The 15,395-nt window shown below is 43.1% G+C and overlaps 1 protein-coding gene across 1 annotated transcript in view; it reads right to left on the reverse strand.

Annotated features, from left to right (window-relative positions):
* Positions 1 to 15,395, reverse strand: part of MAP3K9 (mitogen-activated protein kinase kinase kinase 9) — a 416,748-nt gene that overhangs the window by 251,635 nt on the left and 149,718 nt on the right. The window contains exon 3 of the mRNA XM_086936581.1: positions 10,991 to 11,171. Coding sequence (XP_086792707.1) covers positions 10,991 to 11,171 — 181 coding nt within the window. The remainder of the gene's footprint in view (positions 1 to 10,990; positions 11,172 to 15,395) is intronic.

Here is a 15,395-nt window from a genome sequence, read left to right on the forward strand (position 1 = left end):
ATGTCCTTAACCACTATAAATTTAACTTTATACACAAACTTTAATCATCTATACCTTAAACCTCATCCTTATTCCAAAACCCTTAACTTGGTACCCCTAACTCTTAATCCAATACCATGTGTCCCCTTTAGTAAAAAACCTTGGCTTCAAACTCCTTAACTCTATACGCCAAATCATTACCCTATAACCCAAACCCTTACCCCTGCAGCTCAAACCCCTAACCCTTAATGTCCATAATTCTATACTGCAACCCATAACTCCAAAACCTTAAGTTCTTAGACCCTAATCAATACACCACAAATCATTAGCCCTACACCACAAACTCTGTTTACTAAACACTGTAGCCTTAACCACCAACTCCATAGCCCTTTTACCCTTAACTCCTTTCACACTGTTCATGCTCCAGTATATTTTAGGAGTTAACACTGTTGGGAGTCTTTTTTAAAATATTTTTATAATTGAGAAGTGTTATTCTTAGAAGTGTACCTTTAGATGTGCTGTGGAATAAATTGATAATTCAGAAATAAGAGTCTGAGAGTATGAATGAATAATTATGGGGGATCAAAGAGTGAGGTCAATGTGTAAGGTACAAGGAAACTGTCTGATTTAGGATTTAAGTTGTGTTCTGTCACGGGAGTAGGTTCAGGGTCACTGCAGATGGATTCATTCTCATATAGTTAAGCCTTTATGCTCTGGAAGCATCAGCAGAACTTTTCTCTACTGAAGAAGCCCATGATTCGATGGACATTGGTAAAGAGATAGGGTTTTGTCATAAATACGATGCATAGATGTCTTCAGGTGAGTTTCTATTAGGCGTTTTACTCGGTTAACAGCAGTTGCAAGCACCTCCCCTGCTGACCAGTGAAACTTTCAAACATGGAACGACAATCTCAAACCATATGTGGAATTCCACACACGTGAAATTCCCCCAGCCTCAATTCAACCTGCATTACAATATATAACACATCCCGTTAAAACAGGAACCACAATAAACCTAGATAAGAAAAAAGTTGCAAGGAAAGCCCACCATCATACATAAACCAAATGTACATTTAAACATGTAAACCCTTCGCACCGCCCCACAGCTCACTGTACATAATCTTTAAAAAAGACTGGTGGCATGTGATCTCTTACAGACCTGCCCTCACCAGCAAGACCTTTAACACCCGAAGTATCAAGGTGTGATCTCACACAATCTTCATCACTCATTACCATAAAACCATTTCCACTGTCATTGTTCATAAAAGAACACTCACCCCCCTTTTGATACAAAGCCACTCTATGATGATACCACTTTCACCATTCTCTAGCACAATATGAAACCTATACACCTGTGGAGACGCACCCGTTTTCCTTTCAGCAGCACAACCGAAGAATCCCCTCCCGGCTCCAGCCTGAGACGCAGACGTACTCAGAGCGTCTACTATTGAGAGTCATCTCCGTACAGTGAGGTGGGATTACAACCAGCCAGAACTTCTTAAACAAACGTATGACCTCACTGATGAAACGCTTCCAGAGTTTCTGTTTAAATCCGACTCTGACCAACCTTTTAGCGAATAATAACGACAAGGTCCAGACTCACTTCAAACCATACATTTGGTATTGAAGACTAAGCCCTGACGAGTCGTGTTGACTCAACCGTACACGACGAAACACGTGTCGGCGAATGTAACATCTTCAAGTCTGGAGAAAATAAAACCTACGTCTTGCTGTGACGAAGAAATACACACCAAAGAATCTGCTTCTGTGTTTCTATTTCTAAATTGGTCATTGTACCGTGTATTGACACTATATATGTAGTTGCGAGAGCATAGCTTTGTATACCTGTTAGATCCTATATTGACTCCTGAATTTTGACAAACCCTTCACAAACCTCCCTGCTTTGACTTTGACCAGATCACCAACACTCAAGTTATAATTCATACCATTTGGCAACAAACACACTCACCTCTCTGACTTGCCTACCATGCACCACCAACTCTTTCATCCAAGCAGGTACCCATTCTGGAGCTCAATATTCCACCCCTCATGAATTCAAAGAGAGATTTTGAAATGGATTCCTGAACCGTTGTGTGATATGCCCACACCATCTCCGCGACTTGCCTCTCCACATTCTCACCACTCTCAACAGCCATTTGAATAACACCCTTCACCAAGTGATTAGCCCTTTCCACACAACCACTACCCTGGGGATTATAGAAAGACGTGCGATGTTAACTAATATCACACATTCTTAAATATTTCTTCATTTCATCTGAAACAAGCTGTGTGCCATTATCCGTATTTATTACAGAAGGCACACCTTCCTCAAGGAAAATACTATTCAGACACTGAACTGCACTTTTAGTAGTGATTCCTTTCATGAACTATGCACAAATCCACTTTGAAAACGCAACTACCAATACTAATGCAAACCTCAATTCATTTCACAACTCATTCATCAGACTAATAAAAGCAACACAGCCGATGACAAACCAAAAGGCATGCAAGTTAATTGAAATGTACCTTCCAAAGTGATAAATGCAGTAAGGGGCCAGGAACCTTTATGCAGCTTAATCTAGTGGTAAGCACTCTTGAGATCTAACTTCAAAAAGTTCTTACCACCCCTCAACATTTGCATCATTTTGTTTATATTGGGAAGAGGGTACATAGCTGCCCGCAGAATCTGGAACTCGCTGCCACCTTACATCGGAAGAATATCTTCCCTATCAAGTTTCAAAAAGGAAGTGAAGACCTTCCTAATGGGCAAATTCCTACTCTAATCCCCCTCAATGCTTCTGCAGCTTCAGCAGTTCAGAGACTTGCTTTACCTCGTACTGGAACTCTGCCGGGGTTGTCAATTCTGCTCTCATGTCTACGTGTTCCTTTTTGTATCTATCTTGTTTTGATAATTCTTGTAATGATTTATTATTGCTGTAAAGCGTTCTGATACCCTCACAGGTCATGTCGTGCTATACAAAACACTAAACAAATAAATAAATATATGCTATAACATTTTGTTTACAAAGGTGTCCGTCAGCCTTCTTGGTAATGACCACGAGTGAAATCCATCTAGGCACCTCAACTGGTTCTATGGTGCCTTCATCAGCATATCCTGACTTTGTTTTTTGACCTCATCCATGCTACCACTGGCACCCTCCTCACTTTGTGCTGCACAGGTATGGCTCCTTCCTTCAGCTCAAGCTTGTGCACATAATCTCCTAGACTATCTCTAGAAATGTGCTTAACCCCCTCCAAAATATAGACTCATCGTCAACTACCATAATCAGCTAGGGTGCTCTAGGATTTATTATGATGTGTAGGTCGTATTGGTGCATCCAACCCAATATGGGTGGACTTCGATCTGCTACGTACACTATCCCACAAATACTCCTACTACACTTAATATCTGTATCCACATAACCCAAGATGTCTACTGACTCACACTGATAGCCTCCAGGGTAAATGTTTTTTGGGTAATAATGTTCTATTAGGCCACTCACGGTCAAATATACTTCTCGAAATTATAGTATACATCGACCCTGTATCAACTATTAGTTATACATCCCGACCCATTTCAAACATGGCTTTGGGTCAATTGATTCTCTTGCCCTCACAGTCAACTTCACCTTCCACACACAAAAACCTATCACCTTCATGATCACATTCTTGCACTTCAGCAGAAACTGTAGACACTATGCCACGTCCTGTTGACCTACACATTTTAACAAAGTGACCAACCCGACCACTTTTCGACGCTCTTTGTTGTTGGCCCAACAGTACTTTGCTTCACTTGTATGACCCATACTCCCACATTTGCCACAACACTTAATAGTTTGCTTAAGCTGACCACCACCTTGGGTATTTCCTTTCATGTAAGTTCTTTGGGTCTCACAGCTAAAACAGAAGTGCCACTTGGACACATAAGCGTGCCAACTTCTGGCATGTCGTGATTCCCTACATTATTTTTATTCTCCACCTCTTTCATGCAATAGGTACATTGCGCGACAACTTTTGTAATGTCTATAGCATCCTTTAAGGAAGGATTTTTAGCTGTCCGGAGTCTTTCCTGTACTTTTTTGCTGTAGCACTGAACTATTAGTTTGTCTCTAATTAATTCATCCATCATGGCGCCAAATATACACTTGTCAGATAACTCCCTTAGCCTGACCACGAATTCTTCAATGGACTCTTTTTTTGTCTGATGTTGGGTATAAAACTTGAATCTAGTCATGACTAAATTTTCCTCCTATGTTAATCTAAGTTCAAGGCGATACTTGGCTTCCTCAAACTCAATAAGGATAGGTTGACTGTAGGTACCTAATGCCTGAGGTAAGCATCTAAAATTACGCTGGCCCACTTTCCCCAAAATACTTAACATCAAGGGCCACAATGAAGTTTTCAAACAAGGGTAAACAATCTTCCCATGGAACAGATGGTTCTCCTGGTTGTGCTAAGAAACTCAGTGATGTTATTACTGCGAGTTGTGATGCTGCCATGTCTACTGAATTTTCATAAACAAGGATTTTGTTTTAGGCAAGAAAATGTATTATCTCAATATCGCTACACTGCAAAATTGTATAAACCACAACCGAAAACTTTGTAGTGCGCAACTTGTACCTACTACAAGCTAACAATGTATCAATGAAAAGGCTATGCCTCGTAGTTCACTTCACCTGTCAAAACAGAGATGCAGCTCACATGCGTTGAAGAAGCTGAGTGTGCATGTTACAGATGAAACACACACGATTGGTGTTAAGACTCACGAGTCTTTTATTTGAGGAAAATTTTAAAAGGTGTGACCATGACCGTTCCGATGAGCACTAACTAATGAAATCACTTGACTGCACATGTGCGCATCAAGTCTCATTTATGGTGTAGTTCCAATGAGATTCTGTCCTAAGATGACCACTGCGCACTGCGTCCTGGCATAGCACCCTCGATGACTAGAGAGGGTCAGTGAACACCACTCAAGATGCCTGCCGTGCGTAACGTGACTTACGTGATGCGGTCGCAGGTAGCAGAGCGTAAAGCTAGAAAGTGCGCTTAGAGTTCTAGGGCTCGACCGGGGAAAGCACAACAACAAACTCTTAAATATCCTATAACTTATTGCCGTACTTGCCGTCAGGAATATACACAGCACTGCGGCAGTCCAGATCACCTTTCACTTTGATGTTGCAGCACTGTGAATTGTATGTGAGTCCACGCCATGGATTCTAAGCGGTCGCATCACTGCTGTTCACTCCTGTCACTGCCTCGACCTAAGGAGTACCTCTGGTCAGCTCATCGCCAAAACTTGTAGTAAATAAGGTGCATAGAGCCTTCAGGTGAGTTTTATTCTGGTCACTGAGCTTCCCCAACATGAATGATTGGTCGAAACATCTAAATAAAGTCCATGTGATGATTTGTCAGAACAATCAGATATACACATCCTCTTTTTCTGTAAGTTTTATTCAATTCCTAGACGAAGATGGATTGTTCCCTTACTGAAGACCATGGAAATAAATCGCTGTCGCCCTGTGTTTTTAGCTGTACAGAAACTTGACAATATTTTAACTGTTGTATCGATCTCCTCATTTTTAAATATGTTTTTAAATTCCGGAAATCAATTGTATCCTGAAATGTGATGAATTGACTTTGGTACACTGGATGAATTTGATATGTATTGTTTTTAAATTGTGATTTTATCTGAACTTTTATGGTTGTTTTGTTTTAATACCCGAATAAAGTAAGAATTAAATTGAATTGAATTGAGTTTCAATTCAGTGTTTTATTCAGCTAACAGCGGTTGCGACCACCTCCCATGCTGGCAGGGAAACTGTCCAACATGGAAAGGCAGTCTCGAACAACGCGTGGAAGTCCACACACAGGAAATTCCACCAGCCTCATATAAAGCTGCATTACAATTTATAACAGGTTTGTTTGAATGCTCACCCACAAAGACCACTGGATTGAGGTATCGTCAATGAAGCAAACAAAAACATCCAAATATAACTGGCAAACTAATGGATCACATGGAAGGAATAAAAAAGTATGCAGAAGGCCTCTAACACCTCTGAATCGTGGCAACCTCACATGAACAACAGCACAAGCGGTACCAGAATTACAAAGTAAAGCAACACATGTGAATGCAATCAAGTAGTCCAAGTAGGAACAATTACTGTATTCAATGTACTATCGGACTGAGTTGCGACAACATCATGCACATAATAGTATTTTGATCTGCAGATCTACACCAGGGAATAATATATTGTTAGACTAAGAAGAAAAAAAGGTTTAGCTCATATTAGGATCAAAGGAAACTTATATCCTTTTATAAGTGTGTGTTGGTTAGCACAGTTAGTATGCTTGAGTTTTACCCTCTACTCTGAAAACTAAATGATTAATAAGGAGATTAAATTGCTTTTCCCTGAATCTGTCAGTTATGCACATTATTCTCTCTTAGCTTGGTATAGCCATGCAGTTTACTGAGAAAATGTTATCCTTAACCTAGATATATCAAATTGCATACATTTAACATGGCTGGTGAAACCCTACCTCACTCTCCAGTTAGTTCTGATGTCTAAGGTGCATTGTTATTGACTGATGAAAGTTGGCTTCTGCAAAGTTTCCTCGGGCAACCACAAAACTGAATGTATCCTTTCATGCCTCTTTTCCACAATTAGCAGCTGGGGTCCTCTCCGGAGACACCCTTCTGTAGTGACCATGAGTTTGTCCCTTATGTTGTGTAAGGGTTTAAGTACGTGTCGGGCCTCTGCTGATTTTTGTGCCAGGTCGACAATTATGTTGACTCATTTCCCTGACCAGGTGGCAGTGATGGCAGACTGGAGGCAGCTGTTGGTCGTGGTTGCTCCAAAGATGTTGGCAAATGAGACAGGGAGACCGTGACCATCTTGACGTACTCCACGTGTCCGCTGCTGCCTGCTTTTCTTAGGGGGTAGCTGGTCATGGCAGGTAGTCAGTGGAATTGTGGAACCCTGGTTTATCCTGCAGTGAGAAGTTGTATTCTTGCCAATGGAGGATCCACTTCTCAATCCGGGGCGGGGGCTGAGTTGCAGACCCTTTGAACAGTGGTAGTAGTGGCTTGTGGTCCATGTTTACCGTGAACAGGTGCCCGTACTGGTACACGTGGAAATGCCGACACTCCCAATAGATTGTGATTGTCTCTTTCTCGATGTGGGAAAACCTCTGTTCGGTAGTGGTTAGTGGCCTGCTCACATAGGCAATGAGAGCGCACTCTCCGCACTTATGCTTTTTTTTTTTTAAACATATTTTATTGATTTTTATACAGCAATTTCAAAATCATACATATCTATTAACCACATGGCTGCTAGGCGTTTTCCCGTCCTGCGCTAAAAAAACAAAAACCCCATAAATCATGACGAGCTGGCCTTGTCATCCACGCACGGCAGGTAAGCGCCATGACGAGCCCAGCTCGTCATTAGCTTCGAAGGGGTTAAATCATTTTGCATTTTAGTCCGTCTTTCCAGTTACAGCATGATATACAGTATTCAGCTGCTTGCAATGCTAAGATCGATGCATAGTCATGAATATGCACTTGGCGACACCTCTTTAAACATTAGATCCTCTTAAAAGTTGCCATTTACCATATAAGTAGAGCCTGAGTAGAGTATCATGCAAATCTGTTGGCTTGTAACATTAATAAACCCCCTTCACCAATGAACGGTTGCAGCCTCAACAATAACCAGTTATATAAGGGACTGCAGGGAGACTCCTGAACAACCCCAACCTTCAGCCAGAGTAATCGGTTAGATATCAAATCTGTAGCACGTAAAGTTCGAGAGCTGAGCGGATATGTAATGATAACCCTGCCTTCTCCCCCCTCCCCCCCCCCCTCACCACACCAGGTTCAGCGCACAGTTGTATGTGCATTTCAGGGTAATGCTAATTTTCGAGTGCTGCTACATGTGTGTCATCTGCTTGTATGTGAAGTTCATGTAATCTAATCTAATCTCTGCTCTTTTGCTTCTGGGACAGGGCCTCTCCAAGGTCTGTTGTACTGGAGTCCACGGGGAGTTCGGTGTCTCTGGCAGGATCAAAGTATCCATGACTAGTATCCAGCGAACGTGCATCTTTCATGGCTCGGAATGCCTGGCCTTGCTCCATACCCCAGTGCTAGAGGGCCAATGCTTTGGTGAGTTCTTGGAGTGGTTGGTTCTGGGAATGGGAGAGATTTTGCATTAAACAACCACAGTAAGTTACCATCCCCAGGAAACTCCTGACACCAGTAACTGTGGGTGCTGCTGGTGCTGCTTGTATGTCGCAGACTTTGGCCAGATCTGGGGTGACGCCTTTCACCGAAAAGCTGAAGCTGAAGAAATAGAGGTCTTCTTTAAAGAACTCTTATTCTTCTCGGTCGAGGGTGAGTCCGCTCTGCTGGAGGCACTTGAACACTGCTCTTAGCCTGCGGAGGTGCTCTTCGATAGTGGGGGCATGCACCAAAATATCATCCCTGACATTTAGGACCTCTGGGAGCCCGGCTAACACCCCTCTAATGATATCCTGCAATACTCTGGCAGTGCTGGAAATGCTGATATTGAGGCATTTGTAACACCTCAATCCGAGGTGGGTTGAGAATGTTGTTATGCAGTGGGACTCGGTGCCAGGAGGATCTGATGGTTGCCTAGACTCTTTTCGAAAACCACTGGGAGCCGATAGCTCTCCTACAATGTTGTCAACTGTCAACGTTAGGTGTCTCTCTCGTTTTATATCAGTGCTGGGGAGGCACATACCCACACATGTCCTCACCTCCCCAAGGTGTTTCGGCATCTTGGCGACCACAATCAGAGAGGCCCATGGTGCAGGGCGACCGACTGTACAGACTGGTCTATGTGCAGATGCACCTCTCGTCCCTTCAGACAGCCTATTCCTTTGAACAGGTGCCTAAACTCACTGATGAGGGAGTCTACCACACTGGCATGGATCTCAACGTCGAAATGTACCAACTGGAGGCATCCAGTGGTGTGGCAGCTGAGGAGCAAGTCAGATCTGCCTTTGGTGACATAAATCTTTGCTTCGATGGACAGGACATAATGCTCGATAACAGATGTGAATACTCCAGCAAGTGGGAGGCAATGGGGTGGTGTTGAAAGCATATACTCTGGTGTTCGTGATGCAAAGAGCTGGACTGGTGTAAAGTTAAAGGCAGTATGTTGATGGAGGCCCCAGTGTTTACAATGGCCAGAAGTGTCTGGTCATCCACAGTGACTTGGTATCAAGGCCTGTAAGGGTCTCATCTCAGGGTCGATTCAAGTTTGTGTATAAGGTGCACCAAGTATTCCGGGATGTCGTCTTCCATTGTCGAGATTGCTTTTTGATGTGTGTATGGACTGTGGTGTGGGGTTCGAATTGGGGTTTTGGGGGACTGGTGGTAGGGGCGGGGGTAGGGATTTTCATTTGATACTCTTTGTTAGACTGTGTTGAGTACGGAGAATTGATAACGTGAGGGTTGTATTGACAACTGGGAGGGAGAGGGGCCGACTGTCAGTTCTCAAGGGCCTTGGCGGGAACCTGGCTGAGACTGGGCACGTGAGGACTTTAGGAGCATTGAGGATAGTATTTGCAACGTGAACTGTCTACCTAACTGCTTCTTTGCATTGCCCATGAGATTGTTAATTTCCCCTTTGTTATTTTCCTTGAAAATCAACAAAAACCTGTTATTAAAAAAAATGGACTGTGGTGTATTGACGCTAAGTTTAAAAGTGAACAGTTGGACTAACAGGCCAGTGGTAGTGAACTTAGCCAGTGAGGGAAGTTAAAAGGTTTTCCTAACGAACCTCTGATGTTTTTGAAAAAATACAGTTAACTGTTCAGAACAAGTCGGGTCCTAGTGTGTTTATAAATGATTGAATGGCCGGCGACCCGACATTGTACCCCCTGGTGCTCCTTTTGTGTTTCTGAGTGCCCTAGAGAAGGCATAATCCTTACCCAACAATCGGGTCATTATTGTGACACAGGATTCTTCCAAGAATTACCCCAGGGATTCCCCCCCCTCTCTCTCTCACCTTCACTTTTCAATTCCTATATGCATCACCTAACGCAGGTGCTCAAACAACATCTGCAATCCCAAATGTTCATAGTCAATACTCAGAACTTGAGAGATGGGCCAATACTAGAAGATAACTGGACAACATCCATTACCACATGAAGGAAAATGATCAACGCCTTATGGATCAAAAACCAAGGCCTACCACGGAACGTAATATATATAAGTGTGGTCCCTCGGCCTGCAAACCTGAATGGAGTTTGAAATCTGATGAATAAAAGTAATTTGGGCATAACATTCCATTCTTAAACCCCCCCTCACTCACAAGAACAAAGATTAAGGGAATAAATGTACAACCTTCTCACAATGTACATGGGGATCTTATCACACCTGTAGTCTAGTTATAGTTGGACAACTGGAACCAAGTTTATACAGGCCTCAAACAAACAAGCTACAAACACTGCAAAACCAGGCAGCTAGACAACCTCAACAAACACATAATTAAATCCCATAAAATTCACTTAGATGTGCAAGATGAGGTCTGACAGTCCACCAAACATGTTCAAATTTATTAAACAAAGAGGTAGGTCCCTTGGACGGCGGGTCCCTGAATTGCAACAAGGCGTTCAAAATATACATGAGACCACAATCAAACAACTTTATCCATGGTTTCAACTAGCATTAAGCGTCAAAGGTCGAATATCCCAAGTAACATTGGAAGGAGGTCCAACCCCATGAAATGGCCATCTCACTTTGGTTACATGCTTCTGCGGTCTCAAGCATTAGCACCAACTCTGCTAGCTCTACCGAGAGATCAGCTTATACCCTACTACATCAGATACTGCACTCAGGTGCAACTGGAAACAACGTGTATTTTTGATAAGGCGTTTGAAGTGCGAACTCTTTAAAATTTTCTCCACTATATAAAACTAATACAATAAATATTATAGTGTATTACAGAAATAATTGGCAGCTAGAGCATCTTATACCAAATGCACAGAATACCTCCACACGTCACTTCCTTTGGAGAACATGGAGGAGCGGATCACCTCAGGCGCCATCCACGCGTACGTCCCAGCCGCGCTCATTTTGGTGGTTCGATGCCACTCTCTTGCCAAGCCAAAATCCGTAATCTTCAATGTTTTATTTCTCAGATCAGCATTCTCTACCTTCTCGAGTAATAAAACTGAAATACAAAGAAAAAAACAAACATATAAAATTAGTCAAGATTACGATTGCCGTATCTTATCCAAGCCATTGAGAGAGGACCTCCCTGAAAATCATTTAATTGGGACCTAAGGGGGGGTTCAGTGGGAAAGGTTTAGCAAAAGTTCAATTTGTATCTTTTAACCAATAGAGAAACATATGAATATTAAAAATCAAAGTCAGATTGTCTGAAAAACCTTATCTAAAGTTTAAGGGTTCATTTGCTTTTTCCAAAGTTAACGATTTTGTCTTTAACGATTTCTCTTTTGCTTCTTTCCCACACCACAGTCATTTTCTAACCAGATCTTGTCACTTTTGTATTTTGTTTTTACTAGTACTATTATCTATGTGCGGATATGAGTTCAATTTCAGAAACCGGAAGTGACTAAGAGGTATTAGCACCCGGAATATTTAATAATCGCTACTTCTAAACTGCCTATAAAGGCTACAACTTTTCAGTCGATATATTTGGAAAAACGTTCTTTAAAATTCATCATATGGGCTTTCCCGGTGAGACTCAGAAAGACGTATGAAACTGAGGGCCTGTCCACAACCTCCATGAACTTCGCTAAATGAGACTTATTTTGGATTTTAATTCATCCGGACAATGAGTTATTTGGGAGATTGACCAATAGTATGTGCAGGGGGTTTTCATGTTGATGTGCTGTCGTCATGGGGTAGAGCGATAAGTCACTGTTTTGCAATATGCTAGTTTTGGGTGGTTGAATGTTTATGTGCAGGCGACGGCAGCAGGAATATTTCGATTTCGAAGCACCTAATATCTGTTCCTGCGCACCATGATCCGCAGGTTAGAGACTGAACATCATGCACGCTGGCTTTTTGCAGTGATGGACAAGACCACAAAGGCCTCCCGCGTGCACATAGGAGTTCCTAGCCTCAGCCGGGGGCGCTGCAGGTAAGAGCGGTGCAATGCGAGGGACACGAGAAGCCCAGTGAAGCAGAATGCACGCAGGGGCACAGCCTTCACAACGCGGTAATTGGCACCAAGGGCCTTTACCATGCAACTTTTCACTGGCACGGAAAGTTTATTTAAGGTTGGTGAAAGGGGTGGGGGAGAGAGAGAGCGAGAGGAGAGAGAGAGAGCGCGAGAGGAGAGAGAGAGCGCGAGAGGAGAGAGAGAGAGCGAGAGGAGGGAGAGAGAGAGAGAGAGAGAGAGAGAGAGAGAGAGAGAATACATACACATTTAAGGGTTTAGGTTTAATGCTGGGTAGGGGTTATGCGATTGGCAGGGGAATAGGTATTTTTAGGGGTTAGGGGAGTGGGTAGGGGTATTGGGTTGTAAGGATGTTTTTAGGGTTTAGTAATGGGTAAAGCTATTGGGTGGTATGGGTATTTTTAGGGTTATGGGGTAGGTAAGGGTATTGGGTGGTAAAGGTATATTTAGGGATTTGCAGAGGGTACTGGTTGTTAAGGGTGTTTGGGGGTCTATGGGTGGGTAGGGGTACTGGGTGTTATTAGGGTTTAGGGGTGGGTAAAGATATTGAATAGTAAGGGTAGTGAAAAAAGGGGCGGTTGGGGGTCTCCCCCAAAATGTGTATATATATATATATATATATAATTTACCCTATAATAAGAAAATACATTATATATAACACACATATATATATATATATATATATACACACACACACACACACACACACACACACACATATACATATATGGGTGTGTGTGTGTGTAACACCTACCTTAATTATACTTGCCTGCGTGGTAAAGACATGCATGGTAAAAGGCATATGATGTGGTAAAGGCATGTGTTATAAAAAAAATGTGCATTAATGGCATGCATGGGAATTGACGGTGTTGTAGTGTCATACAACCTTACACAGACGAGGCGTCGTCCGCAAGAAACTCATTTTTCCAGGTTAGAGAGATACAGGGTTCAGAATAAATGGTGGGGACAAATGTTTTGGATGTCATACACTTCCTGTGATAGGGGAGTGCTGGTATGGATAAGGGCCGGTGTACCTTGTGTGGCAAACCAAGTTAAAACTGATCTGACGGTGAGATTTTTAGTAGTGGAAGGGTAATTAGATAGGAAACCGCTAGTGGTATTCAGCATAAACACTCCCAATGCCTCAAAGGCAGATGTTTTTTGCAGATGCATCTGCCTCCTCTTGCTCAGACCTGAGCCATATGACGTGGGAAGGTGGAGGGGAGGCTGACAATAAATGCACTGACATAGAGAAAGACAGCTGATTCCCTCCCTTACCTCAAACAGTCACGTCCGCTCATTTTGCAAAATGGTAATTAACTTGACCATAACGTACAATACACGCTGATGCCGAGGAATACTCGTTCTATTCGGCAGTGCATGGCCTGCATTCTGCACTGGACATGGCAGGATAACTACAGCAGAGTGCCTCGCGGTGTCTGATCATGGCATTTAGAAGCACATGTAACCTGGAAGAAGCAACAAACAACTATTCCCGCCTGGAAATTGCAGACTGACTTGTTAACTGACCTACCCTTTGTAGATGAGATCAAGGGACACACACAACAATAGTTTACCATCAATGCCAGCGCCACAGATGACCACCTCCTAGAGTGGGATGCCTTTAAAGTTTACATAAGAGGCACATGCATAAGAGGCACATGCCTAATGAATGCTCATCGAGTGCGCTTCGTAATCACGAAAGACATCTTGAGACAGGAGGTCATATAAGAGAATTAAAGCTAGAATCCACATGCAGAGCTCAGTTACAGGCAAATCATTGATGTACTAACAGGAGCATGGGGAATGTATGGATTGCCATGGATTGTTTCACTACAAAGAGGTTGGGATCTCCAGACAGCCTCTTAGTTATTACACAGATAAAATGAATGCTGAAATGCCATAGTACAACGAAAAACTCAACAGCGTACCCTGTCCTCCTCGATAGGCGTCTGCACTGTATACAGGCACTCAAAGGCATGAATACACTTAACCTACTGCAATCGGAGGAGCCAGAGACACCTACCACAAACGAGGAGGTCAGGCGGATGATGAAAGACCTGACAACGGAGGTATGACAGACGGTCGAATTGTACATGACCTTTAGTGCTACTCTTGCTCCTACACTGCAGTGTATGTACTCAGAGGTTCATAATCAGGGTACAATACACCCACTCCAAAAGGGATTGCCTGAACCATGTCAAGAGCCACTAGATGTATCATCACAGCGCCCTCTAGCTGTGCTTAAACTAGACTGCAAGGATTTAGGCAAGGTTCTGGACAAAAGAGATTCCCCTCTTTTAATGTGACTAGATCATGCAGTCCAGACAGGCTTTTTGGAACCTAGAAACACAGATATGAATATCAAATGTCCGGTGCATGCCCTGCATCCTCGGAGAATACCAACCTGTGTCGTGGATGGCAGCTGTGGTCACCGTAGACATGGAGAGGACTTTAAATATCCTGGATTGGGAATACCTGCTCATTGTACTACAAGAAATGGGCTTAGGCAGGCAAATACTAAAGTTGATCAAACTCTTCTGTTTCCCAAGGCCAGAGTTATGAAAACTATCAAACAACTGGACTAAACACAAAAGTACACATCAGGCAGCCCTCTCTAACCTCTCCGGTACACCTTGGCTTTGGAGCTATTAGCAGCGATGAACAACAGGTAATATGATATTCCTCGTCAACAACAATGTCATGTTGTACCTAAACAACGCTGGGTGTGTGTGGGGGGAGGGGGTAGTTATAAAGCAGGCCCTGCAGGTGCTAAAAATCTTCGGGTACAAGTCAAGGTTGAGAGCCAACATGTTCAAATCCTATCTCTCCCCTTTGAGACCTAATGTGGGACGGGTAGACATGAATCTACACAACTTGCCTTTCTCTTGGAGCATCGCTACGTCCCGCTGCTTGCCCAACAGACCTATCACAGGGAAGCAGATCTTATGCTGGGAAACCTGTCTAAGGCTATCACAAATATCCAAGAATCCACTGCTTGGCATCCTGGTTGGAAAAGTCAATAGTATTGTTGCTGACCTTATTTATCTAGGGCAGATGCAGATACGAGACTTCTCCTCGCAAGCTACCCATGGGCGTAGGGTTGTGGGCAGTGCTTAATTTGTAAAAGAGTAAGTGCCAGAAGCTCTGCTCAGAGGCCAGCAGCTGGTACGATTACAAGTTGGTGCACCCACTTCAAAGGCTGTGTGGTCTGGAATCCCCCTCATGCTTCTTTAAGTCACTACCAGA

Source organism: Lissotriton vulgaris, chromosome 9, assembly GCF_964263255.1.
Source record: "Lissotriton vulgaris chromosome 9, aLisVul1.2, whole genome shotgun sequence".
Taxonomy (NCBI): Eukaryota; Metazoa; Chordata; class Amphibia; order Caudata; family Salamandridae; genus Lissotriton; species Lissotriton vulgaris.